At 38.7% G+C, this 27,750-nt stretch overlaps 1 protein-coding gene, 1 long non-coding RNA gene and 1 other non-coding gene across 4 annotated transcripts in view; 2 read left to right on the plus strand and 1 right to left on the minus strand.

Annotated features, from left to right (window-relative positions):
* The window catches only part of LOC123807426, a 55,251-nt gene extending 49,162 nt beyond the window's left edge, over positions 1-6,089 (minus strand). The window contains exon 1 of one of the 2 annotated variants that reach the window (XR_006783652.1): positions 5,937-6,089. This is a non-coding gene — a long non-coding RNA (uncharacterized LOC123807426). Of the gene's footprint in view, positions 1-4,451; positions 4,858-5,936 lie in introns of those variants that run through there. The other variant, XR_006783651.1, reaches the window with a different exon arrangement.
* Positions 5,507-27,750, plus strand: part of UBAC2 (UBA domain containing 2) — a 250,542-nt gene continuing 228,298 nt past the window's right edge. Inside the window, exon 1 of the mRNA XM_045821244.1 lies at positions 5,507-5,883. Within this exon, the coding sequence (XP_045677200.1) occupies positions 5,853-5,883 (31 nt within the window). The 5' untranslated portion in view covers positions 5,507-5,852. The remainder of the gene's footprint in view (positions 5,884-27,750) is intronic.
* Positions 7,178-7,392, plus strand: LOC123807824. Its single transcript, XR_006783704.1, has one exon. It is a non-coding gene; the product is annotated as a small nucleolar RNA U3 (small nucleolar RNA).

The raw sequence follows: 27,750 nt of genomic DNA on the forward strand, positions 1-27,750 counted from the left end.
CCCTTGGAGGTCACCTAGCTCTTCAGAGGACAATTGTTATATGACTACCCCTCTGCCTGAGGGCTTTCTCTGGATGTGGAGTGCTTGGCCCACACATGCAGCAGTGCAGGGGTGGGGTTATAAGTCCTAGAAGCAACCCTTATTCAATGAGTAAAGGAAGTTGCTAGGCAAATAGCCCATCTTCCATGCCCATTGGTGAGATAGTTCCGAGGTGTGTTCTGCTCAGGCTCTCTGAGGGACTCTAGTAGAATTTAATTCTAGGTGCCCACAGCTGTAACCCACTCATTACTGACTGCCCTCTTCCCTATCTCACTTTCCTAGTTCTTCACCATGCTTCTTGGGATGACACCTCAAATAGACAAATGGGATTTGCACCCAAATCTTTGTTATAAAGTTGGCTTTGGGGGATATTATACAATATCTCCTTTTATGTGGCCTATTGGATTTGTTTAAACAATATAGATGGGCTAGGAAATGAAGAATGTGATATTGACACACCACAATGGAAGACTAGGTAGGAATCCATTCCACTTTCATTACTGCAATGTAGTATAAGCAAGATCTTGTCCATTTGATCAAAATTACTCTTGGGAAAGAAAATGAATAAGGAAAAGAATAATTCTATTTGTGTACAATTATAAATATTCTAAACAATAATGTTATGGAATATGTATGGCCATGTTGAGATAATTAAAAGCTTCTGTGTCTCCTTTTTATAAGTCATATCCCTAAAAACAAGGTATAAAGAAATGTCTAATATATCTGATACATAATTATGAAGATCACCTAAGATTGTATTGCCCTTATTCTCATTAGGGTATTCAGAACTCAAATTATAGTTTGTCAAATGTATGCATAGCATAAATGACATATCTAGTAAAATGGTTCTCATCCTAGGAGACCTAATTCTCCTTTTTATAACAAATGTTCTGTAATTCTGCCTTTAATATCTTAAATGAAACTCAAGGAAAACATGCTATACATAATTTAAATAATCAATATAACATCCTTACTTTGATATAAAGAAACAAAATACATTTAACTGAAAATAATATTTACATACTCTGATCTGTAGGTGTTTGGACTACACTACGAGACAATGCTTGCATTCACTTATAAATATACTACCTTCTATATAAGAGAAAAAGGAAGATCCAAAATGACGACACACAGGAAGTATAGAAAAACGGAACAGCAGAATAAAAGCTAGTGTAAGATGAGTGAGTACATATGGGGTACCAATATACCAAACATATTTGTATGCAACATGAGAAAGAGAAGTAACCTTGATTTAGCCTCCAAGAAAGAGCAGACGGTCAGGGTGAAGAAGATGAGGAAGTGTGATTGTCTCATAAATGTGAGAGGCTCTAGATGAGAGCCTCTAGATGGCTTAAAAATAATTCTCCATGTTTTGAAGGGGTAGTGATGAAGTTTGACAGAAAACTGATCTCTTCTGAAATCTCACCATGTTAGAGCATGTGTTCCATCTGTAGAATGTAAGCCCTGGAGACCACATCCTTTGATATGTGATGGGAAACAGATGAATCAGAAAAAAAAAAAAGCTCTACAGAAATGATGTGGTGGACTTCTAAGGTGGGTACTGGAGGAAGACTGAAAAAAAAAAAAAAAGCAAACCAACCCCATCACTTCTCTAAAAAAAATCCCCAAACCGTAATTTCCATATGCAATTTTCTCAGCACAGCTTTCTTATTATGCTACAAAAACCATAGGCAGGGTGGTGTAGGCAATACTGTCAGTGCCCTATTCTCAGTCCAGGGCATGGTTCCCAACTGCTGCTCTTTGCCTACAGTATTGCCCTGTCACCAGAGCCTATGCCCACTCACGTGGGGGGCCAAAAGTGATGGGAAATCACACTGCTTAGGGGTAGCCCTCAGTGACTGATGGGAGTTAATGGATTAAATACCCCAGCTGCCTTGCCATCTGGTGGGATGACTCTGGGGCACTGGCTTCAGTTACTCAGAGCTAATTTGTTTGACGGTTCATCTCTACAGTCGTCCATCTTTCCTTTCCCTGTCTCACTTCCCCATTCTCACATTGGTCTTTCTTAGGACCACTCCCAGAAAACTTAAAACTTTGTGTCAGAGTCTGCTCTTAAGAAGACCCAAACGAAAACATATGATGATAAGCTAAAATATTTTTTAAATTTTGATTGATGAGATTTAATAAGGTTCTGATTCTGATAAAAGAAATCACAAATGTTCTATTGCATTTTCTTGGTTTTGCAGAAATTGTTGCTCCACTGCACTGAAATCCTTTTCACCTAAATATGTAGTTGAAAATACTATAATAACTAGCTATCATGTTAAAGAAGGACAAATGAAAGCCTTAGCTGAATCCAAAACTTTTTGTAATTAAATTGGATGATACATTTGTCTCGCAAATCATGTTTTATCTCAATTAACATTTCCTGTAAACATTGGCTAATATGTTGCATAATTTTCAAGTGTATTAATTACCTAGTCTGATATCATACATTCACACTGATCTTTAGAACTAATCATTGTATGTTTTTAAATAGCATCAAAATTTGCAATATAATTCAAAAGCAATAACTTATACCTAGTTTTATCTGCCATAGATGAGAGAAATGTGAAAATTTGGGGTAAGAAAGTTCTTAAAATGATGTGTGTGGAAAAATCTCATGATAATTCTTCTTTAATAATATCAATTTCTTTTGCTTGAAATTTAGAGTTCATTTAGCACTGGTTGGTGTGGCTTGGTGCCAGACTGAGCACTGGCCTGCAAATCAAAAAGTTGCTGGTTTGATTCCCAGTCAGGGCACATGCCTGAGTTGGGGGCCAGGTCTCCAGTAGGGGGCATGTGAGAGGCAACCACACACTGATGTTTCTCTCCCTGTCTCTCTCTCTCCCCCCTCCCTTCCTTCTCTCTCTAAAAGTAAATAAAACCTTTAAAATAAAAATAAAGACTTCATTTAATAATTCTGATACATATGAAGTATGTGTCAAGTCCATTCATAATATTTTATATCACTATTTAATTTTTTATTGATTGAAACAAATATTGCATGTAACATTAAATAATACATTAAATATTTTAAAATTATTTTCTTTGGAATATTATTTAACTTCCATATGTAGGATAAGGCAAACTCCTTTTAAAGTCACAAATATTACAAAATAATCTTTTTTAAAAATATATTTCATTGATTATGCTATTACAGTTGTCCCAATTTTTCCCCTTTGCCCACTTCTACCTGATTGCTCTAAAAGGTTGCTGATAGAATTCCTGGGAATTTTGAAAGGGGCTCTTCAGCCAGAATGTGGAAAAGGATGTGGACTATATAAGCTTTAGCCACAATAGCTATCATCTGTTCAGAAATTGATATTTTGGAAGTTTGTAACTCTTAATTTTGTTTTGTTGTTGACCCCTTTCCTACTCAAAAATATTTTAGGAAAAATTCCAGCCTATCTCTGCTGTATGAAAGGAACACTTTGCTAAAGAAAGGGTAAAATACACAAGAAAGGCACTTGTCAAGTATGTTGGTCAGCAACCTTCTCCCAGGAATCACCTGTAGATTTTCCTTCTTGTGCCAAAAACCTTAGAAATGTGGTATTTTATTATATTAAAGAAAGAGAATGTCTTCACACCAAGACTCAAAATGGGTTAAGATAAAACATTTTGTAGGACATTCCCTTTCTGCTAAGGGGTTGGCCTTTCAAGCTACTGCTATTACCTCAATATAGAAACCAGACTGAACAACACACAGCAAGACAGAGGATGATCCCTAGTAACTGACAAAATTAGTTCTCCATAATACAACCTAGAGAAAAGACAAGGTGGAAATATAGGCAAGGACAACAGAGATGATAAGAGCTCTGAGACTGTATGATAAACATTGTGAGACAGGACAGTAAGAATCTAGGAAAATTCCAGGGCAAGTGGAATGGGAAAACTAAGGCAAGAAAATTAAACAAAGCTAAATTAAACAGTTTGAGCAAATTAGAGCCACCTAGTGAGTCATAAAAACTTATCTCTTCTGACCAAGGACACTTGAGAGTGAATGGTTTATACTTCTCCCTAATCAGAGAATACATAGATTAAATCTCCCTTGTCTGGGAGATAGAGAAGAAAGATCCAATTAATGTAATTTGTGCCAGCTAAACTCAAGGTAAGATGAAGTCAGGAGAATAAATAACAAAAAACCCATTAAAACCAGACGGACTCAAGATAAAAACAAAACAGTATAATCACCAAAGAATATTCCCAAAACCTTCTATGCACTCGTTTTAATGCATCAGTATACTAAAAAATGCACCTGAAAAGCTAACAAATATTCTGCTGAACACTTCCTTTAAGATTCTCACCCTCAGAAAAAAGATAAAAAGCCCCCAGAACAAAGATGCAGCACAGGCTCACTCTAGAGCATGCCCTGCCCCTTCTTGAGCAGTGGCAGCTGGATCTGGGCTTACCCCTTGATCCTGTCTCCAGGGAATCATCTTCCTCTGACTGCAGGTGAGCTAACAGCAGCCCCGTCTTGGCTCTCTCTTGTTACTTCTACCCTAAGTCTTTCCTTCGTTTCACTGTCCCTGGCCTTAATGAACATACTATCAAAAATCACCTGAACTCATGCTGTGAAATCTTTCCTACACAAGTCAAAAACCCACCCACTATAGGCCGGCCTAAGGCAGTCCTTATCTGGGCAGGCACCTTTCTGGTAGCAGTTGGATGAATTACACTAATGTGGGGTTTCTCAACTGCTGCACTGTTGGCGTTTTGGACAGGGGAATTCTTCATTGTGGGAGGCTACCCTGTGTACTGAAGAATATTTGCGGCATCCTTAGCCTTGGCCTCTGCCCATTAGAGGCCAGTAGCAGCCCTCTCTTGCAACACCAAAAATGTCTTCAAATATTGGTGGGATCCCTGTAGGCCCAAATTGCCTCCTCTTGAGAATCGTAACACTAGTGCTTTTCAAACACTAATGTGCATACAAATCAGCTGGGGCGTGGGGTGGGCTTGTTAAATGCTGATTTAATAGGATTGCGGTAGTTCCTGGCACTATCTGGTCCAAACAATATCCCAGATGAAGCCCCTACTGCCCATCCAAAGACAACACCTGCTTCTTAGAGGACCTACAGCTTTCTACCAGTCGACGTGCAAAGGTCCTCAAAGAAGAAAGTAGATATGTACACTCAAGGTTTGAATCACTGAAAATACTTTCCAGCAGGGTCTGCATAACATATTATCATGCCATTAGGTGTTAAGAATGTTTGCAGAACTGAATACACATAAATGAAAAGTTTTTTCTAAACTTCAGAGCACTTTGTGAACTCCTATTACAGCAGTTCTCAAATCTATTGGGCTTGAGATCCATTTAACACTTAAAAATAATTGATAACTGTTAAGAGCTTTTGGGGAACGCCCCAAAAGACTGAGCGAGCGTGGAACCCCTGGGGTGTCCACTCCACATGGAGGGTAGAGGTCGCGAGGAACGCTACTCCGCCGGCATTCGAGAAGAATCTGCGTTCCAAGCAGGCAGAGCTGAGCACTAGTGTGCGGCTCGCAGGAGTTACACCTTTGCTCCTCCTACGCCATCCCAGTGTTCTGTGAAGGGCGCCCGTGGCCGTTGGTGAAGCAAGCAGAGGTAGATATTCCCGGTGCGGACGCACTTCCTTTTCCACGCAGGAAGGGAGGGGGAGGACCGAGCGGTGGCCCAAAGGCCGCGCATGCGCTTTTCGCAGACGGACCCTGAAGAGGAATCCAGTGCTACATTCACCGCCCCGCCGGAAGTGCGCCTGCGCGGTCTCTGGTTCCTCCACTTGTGCTTCCCCTCCCCCTAGTCGCCCCGCGGGGGCTCCGGGCCAGGCGGAACCATGTTCTGCAGCACCGGCTCCAGTGGGCTTTGTGAGTACCGGCCGCTGCTATCCCGGCTGTCCCCCACACGGTACCCTGCGTACCTCCTTGAGAAGGCTGGAGGCAGCGGGGGCCTTCGTGGTTGCTGGAGGTTTGGGGGCCAATCCTTCATCCTGGCGCCTGCACCTTGGTGGTTCCTGCCCTTTGAGGGCAGAGATTTTGTCCCGCCGCCAGCCCAGGCTTCCCACCTATGAGCCCCAGGTGCCCCGGGGACTGCAGCAGGTCGGTTGGGCAGTTAGGGTCAGACTGGGTGCCCTGGTGATCTTCGGCCCGGCCCGTTGTCCTCAGCAGTGCGCGTGTCAGGCTAAAAGAAGAGGCTGCCCCCTTCCTTGTCTCCGTGCTTCATTCATGTAGGCAAAAGAGGGAACAAGTGACATTCCCAGAAGTAAATTCCAGCCTCTGGTTCAGGAGCTGACCTTCGGGTTTTACGTAATTTCTGTCTTTCTCAGTCTCACAGAGTTTTTAGACAAACAAAAACTCGTTCAAGTACTTTTAAAGTGGAAGGAAGCTAGGCGGTCGTGTGGCAGGAAAGCGTGGACCTTAGGGCTGGATGTTGCTATGGTATTTTTTTACTTGAGTGTTAGCGGTGTTCAGCAGTCAGGGGGCAGAGAAGTAGCTGTGGCCTTTTAAACTTTTTCTCACTACAATTGTTTAATTGACTTTGATAAGGTGGACTGTATGTTACCTGAACAACACTGAGATTAGACATTGATACAGCAACACTGAACTGTTTGATCAGGTATAATTTTTCAGTTGCTAGTCACGGTTAGTACTTTCTGTCTTTATACATGTGAAATTAGTCTTGCCAGAGTATAGGAGCAGTGGACATTTCCAAATATTAAGGGTCTGTTGTGAATGGTAAGAATCTTTTTTTGAGAATATATGTCTTTGTGTGAGAGTTAGTATCAGAGCCACAGGCATAATTTTAAATCTTCTTCATATCTCAGCTTCTTAGGTTTTGAAGTGGGCTTAATATTTATGATCTTCCTTGTTTCATAATTAATTTGATCTATGGCATCTTTCAAGCATTGCTCTCAGAGTTACACTACAACTAAGTATTAAATGCTAGCTAATTGATTTTTCCCAAACTACCCTTTGGATAAAGAACATTGTGATTGTTGATGAAAGTAAGAGTCAGGAAGGTGATATGATTTTCCTGGGATCACACAGTGAGCTATATGCTGGTGGATACAAAATTAACAGTAGAATTCTTCAATTTTAGTTGTTCTTTCAGTATTTTGAGTTATCTTTCTTTACCAAAATGTATATAAAAGTTTAAAAAGGCAAGACTATAATTTCAGGGATCATTTCTATAGTTTGTTAGTAGAGAAGTTTCTCTGAACGTGTACAGCACCTGAAACCATGAAGAAGAGATGGAGTGTTCTCTTCCTGAGTGCAAAGCTGGCTTTTGGTGTTGCTTTAGTAACTGCCATTTGCCATTGGTGATCGTTCTTTCTCTGTTTTGGGAGAGCAAGAAGGAGAGAACACTGTCTCAGTGGGAAAAAAAAATTAAAAAAGGCAAGTGAAATCTGTCCTTGGTTACCATACTGTATTAGCTATTATACTGGCAAAGTATATACAAATTTGATACATGGTGACTCTGGGGAAAGTAATACTTGATAACCTGTGACACAAGATGGATGAATATTGAATTCTAGGAATCATACTGCTGCCCAGAGAGAGGCCTAGGCTAGAGCTCCTTTAACTGTCTTGCCCTGTTTCTAAAATAAGTGTATTCACAGTGTAGGAGTTGATGGGATGGCCATTCCTCAGAAAACCATGTCTTATGTGCTTATTTAACAAACATTCTGGGCATCTACTATGGGCCAAAAAGTGCTAGTTGCTGGGGATGCAAGGTTAAACAAGTCTTGGTCTCAGTGTTTACAGTGCTCACAGTGGAGTTTAGGCACAATTTTTCCAGGACTGGTCTTTTGGCAAGTCTGGATGTGAGCCGTTACCCTGCTTTAAAATTTTTCTTTGCAAGCTTACCCACTAAGAGGGAAGTGATTTCCTTTAGTTAGAAGTGTGGCTCTTCAGTAAGTCAGAGTTCTGATACTGATTATGTATCCTGAGGAACAATAATCTGCCTACCCCTGCCCCCATGGGTGGTGAACAACATTCTCTTTTTGAGGGAAAGATCTCTGCCATTTTCTACCATCTGCATGTTTCCCACATTTTGTGACAAGCAGATAGTTGTATTTTAGTGTTACATTTGCTCCTCTAGTTCATTTATTCATTCAGCAAGTGTCTGTCGAGTTCCCGTATAAGCCACATGCTTTGTACAGAGCATTTTACAGAGGGTAAAATGATTAGCAGGATAATGGAGACCAACATTAAATAGGTTAATAAATAATGTGATTTCATGTAGTGTTAAGTGTTATGAAGAAAATAAAAGGGTAATGGCAGGGAGGGACAGGTTATAGTGGATGACTGCTTTAGCATTTGGGGTTAGGGAAGATAACTGGGATGGTCACCTCAATGGTGAGAAGCCAGTTATATCAGAATTTGTTGGAAAACATACATATTGCAGAGAGGGAACTGCAAGCACAAAGACTCTGAAATAGACATAGCAAGTCATTTTCAAGGTACTAAAGATAGCCGGGGTCACCAGGACAATAAATTGGAAAAGAGCATTTTGATTTGCTTTCTCTTTTTTTAAATCCTCGTCTGAGGACTATTTATTGATTTTAGAAATAGAAGAAGGGAGGGAGAAACATTGATGTGAGAGAGAAATATTGATCAGTTGCCTCTTATTACATGCCCTGACCAGGGATGGAACCTGCAACCCAGGCGTGTGCCCTGACTGGGAATCAAACCAACAACCTCTTAGTTTACAGGGCGGTGCTCCAACCGACTGAGCTACATACAACAGCCAGGGCTGATTTGTTTCCTTGTTACAAATAAACTTCCCTGACTTCTTTGCTGTCTTTCACAATGACTGTGATCACCAGACTCTTCATCCCGTCATGGTCTCCAATTTACAGCCCACTTCTGGCATCTTCCATATCCAGTCTGGAACCAGTAGTTAATTCCCTGGGTTCTGTTCTCATCAAGACTCTCAGAGACCTGGTGCTCCTGTTCTATACTTTTCTACCCAAACCCCAACCTGGCTTTAATGGATGGTGTCTAATCTGAGCTGAGTCATTGCCATGCTTGCTGAGTTAATTTCTTGGATTTGGTCATCCCTCTATGCTCTTCCCCTTTCATCCCTGTCTTCAAGACTATTCCCAGTCTCTACCCATCAAACCCTTAACCCATCCAAAAAATAAGGGCTATCACCTGGGCATAGCATCTCACTAACTTGTTTATTCTCATATTTTAACAATTAAAGATGACTTCCCAATGTACATGATACTTGTGCTGAGTTCTGAGGGATAAGAGTTTGCCAGGCATACCTACTCTGTTCCTTTCCTCTAATTTAAAAGAATGAAGCATGCTTCTAACTGAGGCTCACCCCAACCTATTCTTAATTTATTCTTTGTTGCCTTTTCTAGTGTCACTACTTTATTCTTACTTATGAGTGAATGAGCCTGACAGTTGGTTAAAGTTGATGCTTTCTATTTCGGTTGCTTTAGTGGGATCTTCAGAAACTCCTAGAGTACTTCAGATTCTTTATTTATGGAAAGGAGATAATATTATCCATTGTCTTGGATTGTTGTGAGGATTAAAGGAGTTAATATTTGCAAAGCTAATTAGACTTAAAATCTTTTAATTGGATTTTTCTTCTGCATCTTAAAAGTGCAGAAGTATAATACTTGATTGGCCTGAACCTTCCCACTGTTGACCACTTTATTTCTTCTTTCAACCAAGCTTCTTGAAAGATGATCCTTACTTTTTTTCCCTTCTTTTTCTCTTTTGTCCTCTGTAGTCAATGAGCTATTTTTTGATGGTCACCCACTGTGGCATGGCTGTATTCTTAGCTCACTTTTCAAGTTACTGGTTTAACAGTTGTTTGATGAACACTCCTCTAGGTGCTTGGAATTCAGTAATAAATAAGAAACAAAAGGTACATTCAGGAAGCTGTAATCTTAGGTAATAGAAATTGCAAAATACAGACTCATTTTAACAATAGAATATATCCAGTTCAGTATTTTAATCAACACTAAAGCTTTCACTCAAATGTAAGACTTTCTCCCAGTTAAGACTTCTCATTGACAACCACTTGCTATGAGAAAAGGGGATGTGATTGGCTTCTGCTCTTTTTGTATTTCCCCTCTGTGTCTTAGGATTTCCTGTTTCTGACCTTGTTGGCCTCTACATTGGGTGGAGTGAGAGGAAGAAGGAATAGTGAGGAACTAAGATAGTTCTTAATGTGGCTCCCTGAGACTGGCACATGACTTTTTTAAAAATAATTTTTACTATTTTTAGAGTGAGGGGAAGGAAGGGAAAAAGAGAGAGAGAAACATCGATGAGAGAAAGAAACATTGATTGGTTGCCACTCACACACAAACACACAATCTAGACCAGGAATCAAACCATTGACCTTTTGCTTTGTGGGATGACACCCAAACAACTGATCCACACCAGTCAGGGCCTGCCACATGATTAAAGCTGACTCAGTCTTGTGGGTTCTTTAGAAGTTCTTGAGAGACTTGTATCCTGTCTGCTTCCCTGACATGGAGGGATGCATCTCTATGCTTGGCTTTATTTGGTGATTCTTCCATAGCTCCTAGGAATATAGATCCAACTAACGATTTCCTCCTCCTGGAATCCTTTGGCTTGCTTAAGGGACACTGTTGGACTGAACTAAAGGTGACACTTCCGTAGGCTCTTGCATGTGGCCCACATCTTTTCTGCTGGGATTGCTGATTTTTTCTTTGGTTGTACACTTTTATCTCAGTGGTCAACATGGCTTCTCCTTTAGAAATCCACTATACCCCACCTGAAGGGTGACGTATTTAGCTTACTGAATAGGTTCATTGAGTGCCCCACTCAGCTTGCTGTGAGGGTGTGGTTATACATCAAACACTGGATAGTTCATTCCACAATGTCTTCTTCATAATGTCCTTTCTTTACAGAAGAGAACTTTTACTGTTCCATTTACTCTTTTTATAGTTATCCACCTGAGAGGAGTCTGAATCATGTGACTGCTTTTGATTAGTTTTTTTAGTAAATTCTGAATTTTGGGTTGAACCTCCATTTGGTATACAATAATCATTGGTACCTTTGTAGAAATTACAGTTCCATTATCTTGTTTTCTTAGGTTTCTGTTTTGGTGGCCAAGAGTCATTTGGCTGACCTCTTTAAAGGTGACTTTAGAATTTATCTATTTCTGCTCTCAATTTTATTCTTTGTTGTATTGAAGGATTAACAGTAGGCCAGGGTTGCCCAAGCAGTGCGCAATTGCCTTTAATGATTGATTCTTGGATATTAGCTTTTTCTATCATTTCTGAAAATTCTGAGGAGTATATCTTTGAAACTCTCAAGGAAATGCTATTTATTAAAGAAATAAACCCACACATATATGGTCAATTAATTTATGCCAAAGGAGCCAAGAATGTACAATGAGGTAATGATAGTCTCTTTAATAGTGGTGTTGAGAATGGGCCTGTCATATGCAAACAATGAACTATACACAAACATTAACTTAAAATGAATTAAAGGAGACTTCTGGCCAAGGTGGAGGTGTAGCTAGATACACTTTGCCTCCTCACACAACCAAAAGAAGGATAACAACAAATTTAGAAACAAAAAATAACCAGAACTGCCAGAAAATCGAACTGTATGTAAGTCTGACAGCCAAGGAATTAAAGAAGAAACATTCATCCAAACTGCTAGGAGGGGCAGAGATGGACAGCTGGGATGGAGGGGACTCAAGGCAAGGTGGCGGCTGTAGTACTGGGCAGTCCCACATTTGCGGGCAGATACACTAGGTGGAACAACTGGGGAGCAAGATAGAGCATGCAGCCCAGGGTTCCAGCTCAGGGAAATAAAGCCTCAAAAATTCTGGCTGAAAAAAAACTGTGGGGGTTGAGGCAGATGGAGAAACTCACAGCCTCACAGGAGACTTCACTGGAGAGACCCACAGGGTCCTAGAATGTACACAAACTCACCCACATGGGAATCAGCACCAGAAGGGCCCGATTTGCTTGTGGGTAGCAGGGAAAGTGACTGAAAGCCAGCTGAGAGCTGAGCAAGTGGCATTGTTCCCTCTTGGACCCCTCCCCCACATACAGCACCACAATGCAGCCAGGTGGTTGCCTGGCCCTGGTGAATACCTAAGGCTCCACCTCTTGGTATGTAACAGGTGCACCATGAGGCAAAAAAATATGGCCCAAATGAAAGAACAGATCAAAGCTTCAGAAAAACATACAACTCAGCAATGAAGAGACAGCCAACCTATCAGATGCACAGTTCAAAACACTGGTAATCAGGGCGCTCACAGAAATGGTAGAGTATGGTTGCAAAATAGAGGGAAAAGTGAAGGCTATGAAAAGCGAAATAAAGGAAAATGTACAGGAAACGAACAGTGAAGGGGAGGAAACTGGGACTGAAATCAACCATTTGGAGCAGAAGGAAGAAACATTCAACCAGAACAGAATGAAGAAACAAGAATTTAAAAAAAAACGAGGAGAGGCTTAGGAACCTCTGGGACACCTTTAAACATTCCAACACCCGAATCACAGGGATGCTAGAAGGAGAAGAGGAAGAGCAAGAAGTGGAAAGCTTATTTGAACAAAATAATGAAGGAGAACTTCCATAATCTGGCAAAGGAAATAGACTTCCAGGAAGTCCAGGAAGCTCAGAGAGTCCCAAGAAGTTGGACCCAAGAAAGCACCCACCAAGGCACATCACAATTACATTAGCTAAGATCAAAGATAAGGAGAGAATCTTAAAAGCAGCAAGAGAGAAGGAGACAGTTACATACAAAGGAGTGCCCATAAGACTATCAGCTGATTTCTCAAAGAAACCTTACAGGCAAGAAGGGGCTGGAAAGAAGTACTCAGTCATGAAAGGCGAGGACCTACATCCCAGATGACTCTATCCAGCAAAGCTGACATTTAGAATGGAAGGGCAAATAAAGTGCTTCCCAGATAAGGCGAAGTTAACAGAGTTCATCATCACCAAGCCCTTATTATATAAAATGGTAAAAGGGACTTACCTAAGAAAAACAAGGCAAAAAATATGAACCATAAAATGACAACAAACTCACAACTCCGCAAATGAACCTAAAAAAAAAAAAAGGAGCTGAGCAAACAACTAGAACAGGAACAGAATCACAGAAATGGAGAACACATGGAGGGTTATCAGTGGGGAGGGGAAGTGGGAGAAGGGGGGAAAAGGTACAGGGAATAAGAAGCATAAATGGTAGGTAGAAAATAGACAGGGGGAGGGTAAGAATAGTATGGGAAATGGAGAAGCCAAAGAACTTAATATGTAAGATGCCCCCATGAACATGAACCGGGGGCAGGGAATGAGGATCAGATGGGGTGTACAGGGTGGAGGGGAGTAAAGGGGAGAAAAATTGGGACAGCTATAATATAATCAGTAAAACATTTTAAGAAGTCTCTCTCTACATGGCTGGATAATTTCTGGAGTGACCTCATATGCAATTTTTATTTCTCAATTATACCATGATAAAATAAAGTGCACAATGTAAAGCTTCATTTAAAAATAAACTTAAAACAATCTTTAATGAAAAAAACTTAAGACCCTCATAGTACCAGTGTTCCACCAAAATACACTTGAAAAATGCTAGAAGAACTTACGTACAAGACATTCTGTATCAGATTGTATCTACTAAAATTCCATAGAATGTATTTTTAATGTAGCTTGATTTAGGGTGGGTGCACCTTCATTAATAAAACTGATAGTGAGACAAGTTCGGAAAAATTGGAGAAGGGAAGAGAATAGGAAAATAATATGCAAAGAAAAATAACTATAGCTCATTAGCTACTGCAGAAAGATCCTAATCTGGACATCCAACACCTCCACTGAAAACAACACTTGGGTCTGATTTAGGTAGAAAAGCGGGAAAGAGGGGAAGCACATGAGTAAACAGCTGCAGCAGTCACAGGAGGAGGAATGAAAACCAACTCGCCAGGACACAGTAAAGCAGTTTTCAAAGACTGGAAAATAAGCTCCAGTGTTAACCTGAGCTATTACTTTCATAATTAGCCTATGAATATCCGAGTAGTCAAGAGAGATAAATGTAAATAAACTTAAAATTTTTAGTCTAAGAAGCAGTAGCCCATGTTAGTTTAGAACACAGAATAAGGAGCTAAACTGTCTGGGTTCAATTTCTAGTACTGCTCCTCAACAGCTATGTGATCTTAAATGCCTCAGCTTCCTCATTTTAAAAGTTTGCTGTCTGATGTAAAGGTCACAAAACAGTATTTAAGTGTTATAAATTTACTTTTTTATTTGCATATTTATCTTGCACTGGAAAAATGTCTGAAGATAAAGATGTCAATAAATGCTATTTTTATTTTTTCCAACTACTTTTACATTTCAGAATTTCCTTTGATGAATATGTGTTTATTTTACAAAAATAAAATCAGTTCATTTAAAACAAAAACATAAATGTGTACAGAAAAGAGGATGAGGGAAATTAACTAAACGGTGACTGGTTTTTCTCTATGTTCCAAACTTTCTATAATGTGCTTAATTTTACTTTTAGACTAAAAAGAAACATTGTTTTTAAAAGTATCTTTCCTTAAGCTTGTGCTTCCCTAGTTAATGTCTTCACTTCTCAGCTAAAATACTTTTTAAAGTTTTATTAAGGTATATTAAGTTTTATTAAGGTATAATTGACATATTTATATTATATTAGTTTCACATATGCAGCGTGATGCCATATTTGTATATATTGTGAAATGATCACCACTATGTGTCTAATTAACATGTTATCTTACATAGTTACAAAAAATTTTGTTATGGGAACTTTTCCTACTTCTCCCGCTCCCCACATCCTCCAACCTCTGCTCTGGCTTGTTTGTTTTTTGTTTTGTTTTATGATTCTACATATCCATGAGATCAGATAGTGTTTGTTTTTCTCTGTTTGACTTATTTCACTTAACATAATGCCATCAAGGTCCATCCTGTTGTTGATGAACATGTGGGTTATTTCCCTATTTTGGGTATTGTAAATAATGCTGCAGTGAACATAGAGATGCATATGTCTTTTTAAGTTAGTGTTTTTGTTTTCTTCACATAAATTTCCAGAAGTGGGTTGCTAAATCATATGGTAATTCTATTTGTAATTTTTTGAGGAATACCCATACTGTTTTCCATAGTGGCTATAGCAATGGAACATTCAACCAAAAGTGCAAACTGCCAACACTATTATTTCTTGTCTTTTTGAGAATAGCCATTCTAACAGGTGTATGCTATCTCATTGTGGTTTTGACTTATATTTCCCTAATTAGTGATGTTGAGCATTTATCTTTTCATGTACCTGTTGGCCATCTATATGCCTTCTTTGGTAAAATATTTTACCCTTTGCAACAGCATGAGTGGACCCGGAGAACACTATGCTAAGTGAAATTAGCCAGACAGAGAAAGACAAATACCATATGATTTCCCTCATATGTGGAATCTAATGAACAAACTGAACAAGCAAAATAGAGACAGACTCATAGATACCAGGATGACAGCTATTAGGGGGTGGATGGATCAAGTAAAAAGGAAAAAGGAATCATGAACATGGACAACATTGTGGTGATTGCAGTGGGGAAGAGATTATAAGGGGTATGGTAATGGAAAACATACAATAAATTTTTTGTAAATGTCTCATCAGATCTACCCATTTTTAGTCAGATTGTCTTTTCCACTATTAAGTCATATGAGTTCTTTATATATTTTGGATATTATACCCTTATCAGGTATATGATTTGCAAATATTTTCTGCATTCAGTAGGTGGCCTTTTTATTTTCCTGATGGCTTCCTTTTCTGTGCACAAGTGTTTGGTTTAATATGTTTTTGCTTTTGTTGACTTTGCATTTGGTGTCAGATTAAAACAATAATCACCAAGTCCTAAGAAAAGGAACTTACTACCTACTATGTTTTCTTCTGGGAGTTTTATGGTTTCAAGTTTTACTTTCAAGTCTTAATCCATTTTTTATTTTTAATATATTTTATTGATTATGCTATTACAATTGCCCCATTTTTTTCTTCCCTTTGTTCCCCTCCACCCTGCATACCCCCTTACACCAGCATTCCTCCACCTTAGTTCATGTCCATGGGTCACAGAAATAAGTTCTTTGGCTTCTACATTTCCCATACTATTCTTAACCTCCTGTCTATTTTGTATCTACCATCTATGCTTCTTATTCCCTCTAACTTTTCCCCCTCTCTCCGCCTTCCCCCATGATAACCCTCCATGTGACCTCCTTTTCTCTGGTTCCATTTCTGTTCTAGTTGTTTGCTTACTTTATGTTTGTTTTTGTTTTTAGGTTTCATTGTTGACCCTTGTGAGTTTATTTTCATTTTACTGTTAATAGTTTTGATCATCTTCTTTTTCTTAGATAAGTTTAACATTAGCCCTTTAACATTTCATATGATAAGGGCTTGGTGATGATGAACTCCTTTAACTGGACCTTATCTGGGAAGTACTTTAGCTGCCCTTCCATTCTAAATGATAGCTTTGCTGGATAGAGTAATCTTGGATGTAGGTCTTCTTCACCTTTCACAACTTTAAATACTTCTTCCTAGCCCCTTCTTGCCTGTAAAATTTCTTTGAGAAATCAGCTTATGGGGAACTCCTTTGTAGGTATCCACCCTCAAATGTGGAACCACCCAGTCTGCTAGCTGCTGCCTCTCCCTTTCAGGGTCTCTAGCTGCTGCCTTCCAGCCAGTCCTCTCCACCCCAGCTGCACTTCTCCGCCCTCCTTACCAGTCTGGATGAATGTTTCTTTTTTAACTCCTTCATTGTTGGACTTCTATATTGTTTGATTTTCTGACAGTTATGGTTATTTTTTGTTTTTAAATTTGTCATTGACCTTCTTTTGGTTGTGTGAGGTGGCAAAGTGTATCTAGCTATACCTCCATCTTGGCCAGAAGTTGAGACTTTTATTGAAGATATTTATTGAAATCTATTCCCTTTTAAAGGTGATTTTAGTTTTATGAAAGCCAGAAGTCCCAGGGCGCCAAATCTGGGTCCTAGAGTCATCTTGGTGATTTGATGTTTTGCCCAAAAACTCCACACAAGATGAGATTCATGAGTGGGCACGTTGTTATGATAAGGCTGCCAATTACCAGTTGCCCATAGCTTTGGCCCTCTGAATCATCGAAATTGTTTCTGCAGAGGAATGTTCAAGATTAATGCAAAATTTGGTGCAGATTCATTGCTGTACTTGCTGAAGCCATTTTGAATGTGACAGACACACAGTACACATGCTCACTCAGTGGTGTTTACCATCACCACTGACTAGAACAGTGAAGTTGTCATTGTTCATGCATGTGCATTCTAGTCCACTCTCCTTGGCTGCCAGGTGACATCGATGTCACACAAACTGTTCTTGTTATATTAACAATGGCTAGACTTTTTCTGGACAGACCTTGTATGCATTTACAAATGTTGCGTTTTTCCTCCACCCAGCATGCACCTCACTTTCATAGTCAGTCCCCACACCATTGTTCATGTCCACAGGTCATTCATGTGTGTGTTTTAGTAATCCCTTCACCTTCTTTAAATAAGTATCCATCTCCCTCCTCCCCTCTTGCAGCTGTCAGTCTGTTCCCTGATTCCATTTTCTGGTTCTATTTTGCTCATTAATAGTTTATTTTGTTTACTAGATTCCTCTTATAAGTGAGATCATATGATATTTGTCTTTCACTGACTGACTTATTTCACTTAGCATGATAGTCTTCAGTTCCCTCCATACTGCCACAAAAGGAAGTAATTCCTTCATTTTTTTTGGCTGCATAGTAAATGTTACACAAATTCCTTTGTGTAAATGTACCACAGTTTTTGATCTACTCCTCTGATAATCAGGCTGCTATGAACATAGGGATCCATAAGTTCTTTTGAATTGGCGTTTTGGGATTCTTAGGGTATAATCCCAACAGTGGAATCGCTGGGTCAAAAAACAGTTCCATTTTTAATATTTTGAGGAAACTCCATACTGTTTTCCACAGTGGCTATACCAACCTCCATTTCCAGCAGTGCAATAGGGTTCCCTTTTCTCCACAATCTTGCCAGCACTTGTTTGTTGATTTATTAATGATAGTGATTTTGTCAGATGTGAGGTGATGTCTCATTGTGGTTTTAATTTGCATCTCTCTGATGGCTAGTGATGTTGAGCATCTTCTCATATACCTGTAGGCCATCTGGACGTTCTCCTTGGGCAAGTGTCTGTTCAGGTCCTTTGTCCATTTTTTAATTGGATAGTCTTCCTGGTGTTGAATTGTATGAGTTCTTTATATATTTTGGAGATTAAACCCTTGTCTGTTGTGTTATTGGCAAATGTGTTCTCCCATACAGTCGGTTCCCTTTTCATTTTGATGGTTTCTTTAGCTGTGTAGAAACTTTTTAATTTGATGCAATCCCATTTGTTTATTTTTTCCTTCATTTCCATTGCCCTAGGACATATATCTGCAAAAATATTGCTCTGCGAGATATCTCAAATTTTACTGCTTATGTTTTCCACTAGGATTTTATGGTATCCTGACTTATATTTAAGTTTTTTAAAATCCATTTTGAGTTTATTCTGGTGTATGGTATAAGTTGGTTATCTAGTTTCATTTTTTTGCATGTACCAGTCTGGTTTCCCCAACATAACTATTGAAGAGAGACTGTTTACTCCATTGTATGTTTGTGCCCCTTTGTCAAATATTAGTTGATGAAAAAGAAATGGGTTTGTTTCTGGGTGCTCTCTTCTGTTTCACTGATCTATGTGTCTGTTCTTTGGCCAGTACCAGACTGTTTTGGTTACAGTGGCCTTGTATCACTTTAGTCCTTTGAATGTAGTATGACACAGTGGAAAAAGTATACAGTACAGTAGCTCCCATATCCACAGACCATACTGTGTGAAGACCCCCTCAGTGGATGACTTTTTAAACCATGGATAGCACTGAACCCTATATGTACTATGTTTGTTTACCTATATATACCTTTGATACAGTTTAATTTATAAATTACACAATTTCACAGATAAATTTTATTCTTACACTGGATGATCTCAGCAAGTAATTATTTTTCTTTCTTTATTAAGTCTAGAACTTTCACCTGTTCACTTAAATGCAGCACTTTATGGCTTCTCTTTGGCATTTTTGAACTACCAGCAGCACTACTGTGGTTTGGGGTCATCATGAAGTAAAATAAGGGTTATTTGAATAGAAGCACTGTGATACTGCCGCAGTCGATGTCATGACCAAGATGGCGACTAAGTGTGCAATAGTTAGGCGAGTGTATACCGCCTGAAGATGCTGGACAAAGGGAGGAGTCATGTTCCTGAGAGGAAGGAGCAAGACACATGAGGTGTCGTCATGCTACTTAAAATGGCACACAATTTAAAACTTACTTACTTCTGAATTTGTTATTTAATATTTTTGGACCATTGTTGACCATGGGTAACTGAAACCAAGGAAAATGCAATTGCAGATAATATACTGTATTGATATTTGGGAAGAGTTCTGGAGCCAACACAGTATATCCCTAATGTTTTCAGCCATTTTGGTTTTTAAAGATTGACAATATAAATTAGTACTTTCAAGACCCTTAGCAACCCTGCAACAGAGTAATTTAACTTTTAAAATTCTGTTTCTAAGACTTACTGGGGATTATTGTCACTGTAGAAAACTTGGGAAATAAAAGTAAGGAAAAATATAAAATTTTTTTCACTGCTGCCCAGACTTCATCCCTGTTTACATATTTGTGTTGTGAAATTTTCCCCATGTGGATGTATATAAACATTTTTAAAAACAAAATTGGGCCTATATACAGTTTCATATTCGGTTTTTTTACTTAACCTTCTTAAATGAATTTGCCTTGTGTCATTAGTAATGCTCAAAGTTGACTCTTAACATTGTTTTTGTTGTTCCTATTATAAAACTGAAATACGCTTGCTCCCAAGAAATTCATAAATTACACAAATACATGATGTAGAAAGGAATATAATTCCATAAAAAACTATCACTGATAGTTTAGTGCTTATTCTTTTTGACTTTTCCATGTAAGTGCTAATCTATGCACTCTTCCTCTTTAGATACATACATATCCATATGTACATGTAGGTGTAAGTGGTTTTTTTACATAGAATGGCATTCAAATATACATTTTGTTGTGCTCCCCAACATTGTCTTAGATACAGTAGCATGACTTTGAAGGGTTATAAAATGTTCATACTAAATTATGTTTTTCCCCATTATTTTCCCATTTAAACAGTATCATGGTGAGCATATTTCTAAATTATTGATCCCATCTTTGACTAAATCCTAAAGAAATAATCACAAGTGTAGAATCACAGGGTCAAAGAAGAGGGACATTTTAAAGGTCTTCATCAGTACTGCCAAATCCTTTCAGAAAGGATGTATTACTTGACGTTTTTCAGCAGCTTGGAAGCATATCTTCCTCAAACTTATAACAATTGAGTATGATATTTAAAGTAGTTTTTGCCACTTGAGAAATTTAAAAATGACATTGCATGTTGTCTTAATCAGTATTTCTTTGAATACCTGGAAAAGTGTACTTTTTTTCCTCTTTCATATTTATTGGCCACTTTAATATGTCTTTTAAACTGATTTGACCATTTATGTTCTTTGCCATTTTTTCTATTGGATTATTAGTGGTTTTTAAAAAAATTGATTTGTAAAGGCTTGTTAAGGGTATTAGCTTTAGTGTTGGTGTATATTACTAATATTTTAGCCACTTGTCTCTAATTTTATTTATGAAATTTTTTTATATAAAGTGTTTTATTTATAAATAAGTCATTAAAATAAAAGGATTTAGCTCATAAATTTTATTTGGCCAATTTCATTCTTTATTAAGTTCTGGGCCTTCTGAGATCTGTTAAATAACACTTTTTGTATCTTTTTTTGTAATTATGAAGATAATAATATACTGCTGGTACAAATTAAAGCAACCCAGAAGAGAAAGTGAAATGTGAAATTCTCTCACTTTTCCTCAATCCCAGCAACAGTTTGGAGGATATTCTCAATAGATTTTTTTCCCCTATGAATCCTGGTGTGTGTGTGTGTGTGTGTGTGTGTGTGTCTGTGTGTGTAATATAAGGGTAGTATATACATATGGTAAAAATTAACATGAAGATATAATGTGAATTCTCCTTACTTGGATTAACTACTTGTAAGTTACTTTTTCTTTACTTCTTCTACTATTAGAGCTTTTTTTTTAAAGTAGCTGGAAAATCTTTATTCCTGTTGTCCAATGTCCAATTTGCTTTTTGACAGCACCAGCATTGGCCTTTGCAGTGCCCCTGACTTGCTCATTTTGTTCTTGTTTTCCTTTCGCTGTTTTCTTGAGGGCTTCTTTTTCGTGCAGGCTATGTCATAAAGTTATGTTTGGGTTCATTATTTTTTGCGTAATCCAAGGAATCATAAATCACTACCACCAAAATAGGTTCTGAATCCAAACACAAGGATGACATCTGGTGTGGTTTTACACATTTTGGTTAGTTTTTCCCAAATTTCTGTCTGAGTAATCTCAAAAAGTAGTCCCCAAAAACTAGTCTGATGATCATGAACATCCTGGTCACCACAGTTACTGTGTTGTTCATGATGGTGGCCAATCTTCAAGCAGGCAAGAAGGAAAAATACTATTATAAGTTTAAATGATGTTTTTTCACCTCTATTGATTTGTCAACTACAGGTTCTGTTTCTAGATTAGATAAGGAATTTGCATATATGCAGTATTTATAGTCTTTAATGGTATTTAGCCTTCCATGCTTTGGCCATAGGTTGATTTTATATAGAAAATCAAAACAATAGCTATATTTAGATTATTATGATGGTATATTTATTGTAGAACCAAAGTGTGTGATTGGAGACCTAGAAGGAAATAGAGCCCTAGGTCAGAAAACCTGTGCTGTTTCAGGCATTTCTCAATTTCTTTTGATACTTCTTCACTACTTTAAGTTGCACTCAATTACTGCTCTTTCTTGAATCTTACATCATTTTATTTTTGGATTCTTTGTGTTTTTCTGGGGCATCCTTCTGGAGTAAACTTTTTCATGTAGAGGACATCCGTGGTGAGCTTTCTGGATGCTTGCTTGGCCATTCTTGTACATAGCAAAAGAATAGATTTGCAAATAGCTGGTGTGGGTTTCCTTTTTATTTGTGGGTAGGTCTTTGTCAGAGAGTCCCATACCTAAAAAGGCAGGGCTGACTATAGGTTCTTTTCAAGTTTGCAGACATGTGAATAGCTTGTTTCCATACAGGGTGCAGAGGTAGAAAAAAGGTAATAGGTAAGGGACGGTGAAAATCCCCTGCAGTGGTAAAGTTTGACGGGCTTGGCTGTTTTTGTAATCTGTGTTACCCAAACTGTCATCTTCTTGGGAAGTTTAAAATTTCCCCAAGCTCTTTTTATTTTTTCTCAGACCTCTGACACTCTTCATGTTCTCCCTAAGTAGATTGTCCCCTTTATTTGGCAAGCATTTCTTGGATTTTATTTTAGGGACCAAGTCTTTTTTTCATCTGGGATGGTTGAATGAATAGCTTTGTGAGAAAGAATGTGAGATTGTGTCTGACAGGATTTTGTGGAAGGGGTGACTGGCCCAGCTGTTGCATGTGCTCCTGGACCTGTGACACTCATACTACTGGGAGTGATTTGAACAGGATGTGGGCCTAACATTAAATGCCATTGAAACAAAAGTAAGATGACTCTCTTTTCAGTTTTTTTAAAAAAATTCTGATTATATTAAAGAGAAAGTGTCAATTTAGTACTAATCTGAAGTACCTCCCTAATAGCAGCTAGTTTCCTATTGTAACAAAGAGAACAGTAGGCAGGCCCAGATTTTTCTGTCAGCAATGATGTTAGTAGAATTTAATAAAGTGTGTTTATTTTTATAGGTACCACCTACTGATGATAAAGTGACTCTCAAATTCCAGTTATTGTAGTGATATAAAGTTCGCTTTAAAATATGTTTATTTAACTAAATCATAGTAAGGTGATTTAAGAAAACTTCAATAATAGGATAGGTAATACTGGGACACAGCAAAAATGGTGGTGCTACAATGGGAATGACCGAAGTTTGAGAAATACTGATGAGTAATTCCAATTGCTCATGTTCCTCCCCAGGTCTTGGTATTTATTGATTAGTTCCCTGGACTCATTTGCCAGCAGACATTTCCCTGGTGTTTTGAGGGTTCTTTTATTTCAGTATGACTTTGGAAGGGAGGAAAAGTGGATAGGGGTATGAGTCTGTTGTCATGAACTGGAATTTTATCTAGCTGTCTTTTTGGTTTCATTGCTTCTATTTGATTCTTTAATCCTTTCAGAATTAATTTTAGTGTTTAGAGTTTGAGACTTTTTCTTTCCATTGGTCAAGCAATCTCAGCACCAGTGGTTAGAGATGTTTAGTAGCATCTCTACTCACACACATATTAGGTGCTGAAAGGCCCTGTGCAAGTCTAATGGATCTTAAGCTTAGTTTTCTTATGCTTTTCCACAGACAGGAGTGCAAGAGTTTCCTTAGTTCATCAAAGCTTTAAAATCTGACTAGGATTTCTACTTTACATCTGCTAAACTCATAATGCCCTTTCCTATTTTCTGAGATGTTTTAGTGGATGTTTTTGTAGCTATAGTACCCTTGTCAGCCTGTTTGGGTTGATTCAAGATTCATGGGCTGTATAGAACCATTCCTGGCTTCTCATGAAGCTGTTACCAACAGCATTTCATCATGCTTGGCCTTACAACTCTTAGCCCTGTCTTAAATTACCACTGCTCTAATAGATAGTCGCCTCAGTGATGATTCCCTAGGCCAGACTTTGAAAACTGACAGGCCACACACAGATGTGTTCTGTTTGAGTTATGTGTTGGTAGTGAGTGTTGGGGGACAGGAGGAGAGTTACCTTCTAACATTTTAAAATTGGAGTATTTCAGACAGAAATTCAGATTTCTCTTATCTCTTGAAGTGACTATCTGGTAACACCAGGGCTGAATTGTTAGGTGACCAAAAAAATCTACTGATCATGAACTTTTTGCCATCTACTTTCCCTGTTTCACTGATACCTGCCTAGCCCATTTAGGACCTTGCATTTACAGTAGCTTTTCTTGCTAATAACCACACATTTTTCCTTTTTAAAATTAGGGTTTTTTTTTTCTCTCTTGTAGTTTATCACATGGGTCCAGAATTATGCAGAAGCTTCCTGATACACCTTTTCAGAGCTGTTGTTTCTACTGTTGAATAATTTATCCTGTATTTATGTGTAACATTCATAATTTTCTCCTTTTGGCTTTTAAAATTATTATTTCATTATAATTATATCCCTTATCTAATTAACATGTTTAACAATTACTGCTTTTTATTCTAAATGAAGGGCTTAATATTTGTATAAAGAAAGTCTTTCTAAGAAGAATAAACTGAAGTCTAGCATAGTGGCAGGACCAAAAGAAAAGTATAGGTGCCTAAGCATTATTGATTATTTGCAGATTTGACACACTTTTCTGTGGCACACAAGCCTTTGTGTTAGGCTCTATTTAGAACTTATTTTACAGTTTTAAATTGCTCATTCTTCCCCACCCTCCTGCAAATTCACACTGTCTAAATAGTAGGTGTAGAGTTGATTTTTTTGTATCTAGATGGCAAGTCCTTCTCCTTCATCCCTTTCTGTTGTTGTTTTTGTTCTCTTCTGGAAACTTCTTAGCCTTTTCTTTTGTTCATTTTCCTGATAAATTTTACAAGCATTGGTCTAGTAACTAGTGTTTATTGATTGCTCTCACAACGCAAGCACTCTGTCCAATTGTTTGGTAACTTATGTGAGGAGGCATCAGTTTGGCGGGTGCCCAGTGTCATTGAATTCTCCCCACTGCGTTAGGAACAGGAGTGGATTCGTGGATGGCTTAGAGCATTTTCCTTCCAAATATTGTAGGGAAATGAGTATGACAAAAAACAAACTTGTGACCTTTTAATTTCTGGGTACTTTTATGAAAATCTTTGTTGAGATGATCACCAGAAGTCACTCTATCCTCCCTTACTTGCTCAATGAGGATAGGTTTTATTAACTTTTCTTCTAGGATGGTAATAGGCCTGAAGAAGAAATCATGGTGGAAACAGGAGGTATCTTTTGCAAATGCATGGGTCATTGCACTTTTGGTGGACTTCCACTCTTATTTTTGGTCTAGCTCCTTTCTGATGAAAAACTGTAGGGAAATTACTTCTTCACGAGACACCAAATCATCCTATTTTTGTGGGAACCCTGAGAAGTTTACCAAGTAGTGTAGTAGTCATAAATAGGAAAACCAGTATGGTAGGATATGGTGGCTCCTCCTCTCAGTGGTGTGAACCACACTGGGGTTTTTGATGAGTATATGTTTACATGGCTGACTTGTGGGGACAGGCAGAGTTGCTGGGTTTGCTACCTTTTTCTTTCCACCATCCCCACCTCCTACTTCTGTCTTTAGCTGCGATGCTTCTTTAACAGCCCACATGCCAAAGCTTTGCAAGACCTGTGGTTAGTGTCTTCATTACATGAAAGATGCATATTTTTATTAAAGTAAAATTCATGTAACATAAAATTTACCATTTTGTCCATTTTTAAAGTGTACACTATTGACTTACAGTACATTCACATTGTTGTGCAATCATCACCAACCACTGTGTACTTCCAGAACATTTTTATCATCCAGAAAGAAACTTAGAACTCTTTAAACTATAGCTGGCTTTTCCTTCCTCTTAGCTCATGCTGACAACCACTAATCTAGACATTTCATGTAAATGGAATCATACAATATGTGGCTTTTGGTGTCTGGTTTCTTTCATTTTGCATGTTTTTATTTTTATTTTTTAATATATTTTGTTGATTATGCTATTACAGTTGTCCCATTTTTTTCTCCCCTTTATTGCCATCCACCTTGTACCACCCCTACCACCAGCATTCCTCCAACTTAGTTCATGTCTGTGGGTAACAAAAATAAGTTCTTTGGCTTCTCCATTTCCCATACTATTCTTACCCTCCCCCTGTCTATTTTCTACCTACCATTTATGCTTCTTATTCCCTGTACCTTTTCCCCCCTTCTCCCACTTCCCCTCCCCACTGATAACCCTCCATGTGTTCTCCATTTCTGTGATTCTGTTCCTGTTCTAGTTGTTTGCTCAGCTCCTTAGGTTCATTTGCGGAGTTGTGAGTTTGTTGTCATTTTATGGTTCATATTTTTTTGCCTTGTTTTTCTTAGGTAAGTCCCTTTTACCATTTTATATAATAAGGGCTTGGTGATGATGAACTCTGTTAACTTCGCCTTATCTGGGAAGCACTTTATTTGCCCTTCCATTCTAAATGACAGCTTTGCTGGATAGAGTCATCTGGGATGTAGGTCCTCGCCTTTCATGACTGAGTACTTCTTTCCAGCCCCTTCTTGCCTGTAAGGTTTCTTTGAGAAATCAGCTGATAGTCTTATGGGCACTCCTTTGTATGTAACTGTCTCCTTCTCTCTTGCTGCTTTTAAGATTCTCTCCTTATCTTTGATCTTAGCTAATGTAATTGTGATGTGCCTTGGTGGGTGCTTTCTTGGGTCCAACTTCTTGGGACTCTCTGAGCTTCCTGGACTTCCTGGAAGTCTATTTCCTTTGCCAGATTATGGAAGTTCTCCTTCATTATTTTGTTCAAATAAGCTTTCCACTTCTTGCTCTTCCTCTTCTCCTTCTAGCATCCCTGTGATTCGGGTGTTGGAATGTTTAAAGGTGTCCCAGAGGTTCCTAAGCCTCTCCTCGTTTTTTTAAATTCTTGTTTCTTCATTCTGTTCTGGTTGAATGTTTCTTCCTTCTGCTCCAAATGGTTGATTTCAGTCCCAGTTTCCTCCCCTTCACTGTTCGTTTCCTGTACATTTTCCTTTATTTCGCTTTTCATAGCCTTCACTTTTCCCTCTATTTTGCAACCATACTCTACCATTTCTGTGAGCGCCCTGATTACCAGTGTTTTGAACTGTGCATCTGATAGGTTGGCTGTCTCTTCATTGCTGAGTTGTATGTTTTTCTGAAGCTTTGATCTGTTCTTTCATTTGGGCCATATTTTTTTGCCTCATGGTGCACCTGTTACATACCAAGAGGTGGAGCCTTAGGTATTCACCAGGGCCAGGCAACCACCTGGCTGCATTGTGGTGCTGTATGTGGGGGAGGGGTCCAAGAGGGAACAATGCCACTTGCTCAGCTCTCAGCTGGCTTTCAGTCACTTTCCCTGCTACCCACAAGCAAATCGGGCCCTTCTGGTGCTGATTCCCATGTGGGTGAGTTTGTGTACATTCTAGGACCCTGTGGGTCTCTCCAGTGAAGTCTCCTGTGAGGCTGTGAGTTTCTCCATCTGCCTCAACCCCCACAGTTTTTTTTCAGCCAGAATTTTTGAGGCTTTATTTCCCTGAGCTGGAACCCTGGGCTGCATGCTCTATCTTGCTCCCCAGTTGTTCCACCTAGTGTATCTGCCCGCAAATGTGGGACTGCCCAGTACTACAGCCGCCACCTTGCCTTGAGTCCCCTCCATCCCAGCTGTCCATCTCTGCCCCTCCTAGCAGTTTGGATGAATGTTTCTTCTTTAATTCCTTGGCTGTCAGACTTACATACAGTTCGATTTTCTGGCAGTTCTGGTTATTTTTTGTTTCTAAATTTGTTGTTATCCTTCTTTTGGTTGTGTGAGGAGGCAAAGTATATCTGCCTATGCCTCCATCTTGGCCTGAAGTACCTTGCAGTGTATTTGAAGCTCATCTATATTGTAGCATGTATCAGTACTTTGTTTCTTTTATGGCTTAATAA

Source organism: Phyllostomus hastatus, unplaced genomic scaffold, assembly GCF_019186645.2.
Source record: "Phyllostomus hastatus isolate PE091 unplaced genomic scaffold, TTU_PhHast_1.1 phas_scaffold_46, whole genome shotgun sequence".
Taxonomy (NCBI): Eukaryota; Metazoa; Chordata; class Mammalia; order Chiroptera; family Phyllostomidae; genus Phyllostomus; species Phyllostomus hastatus.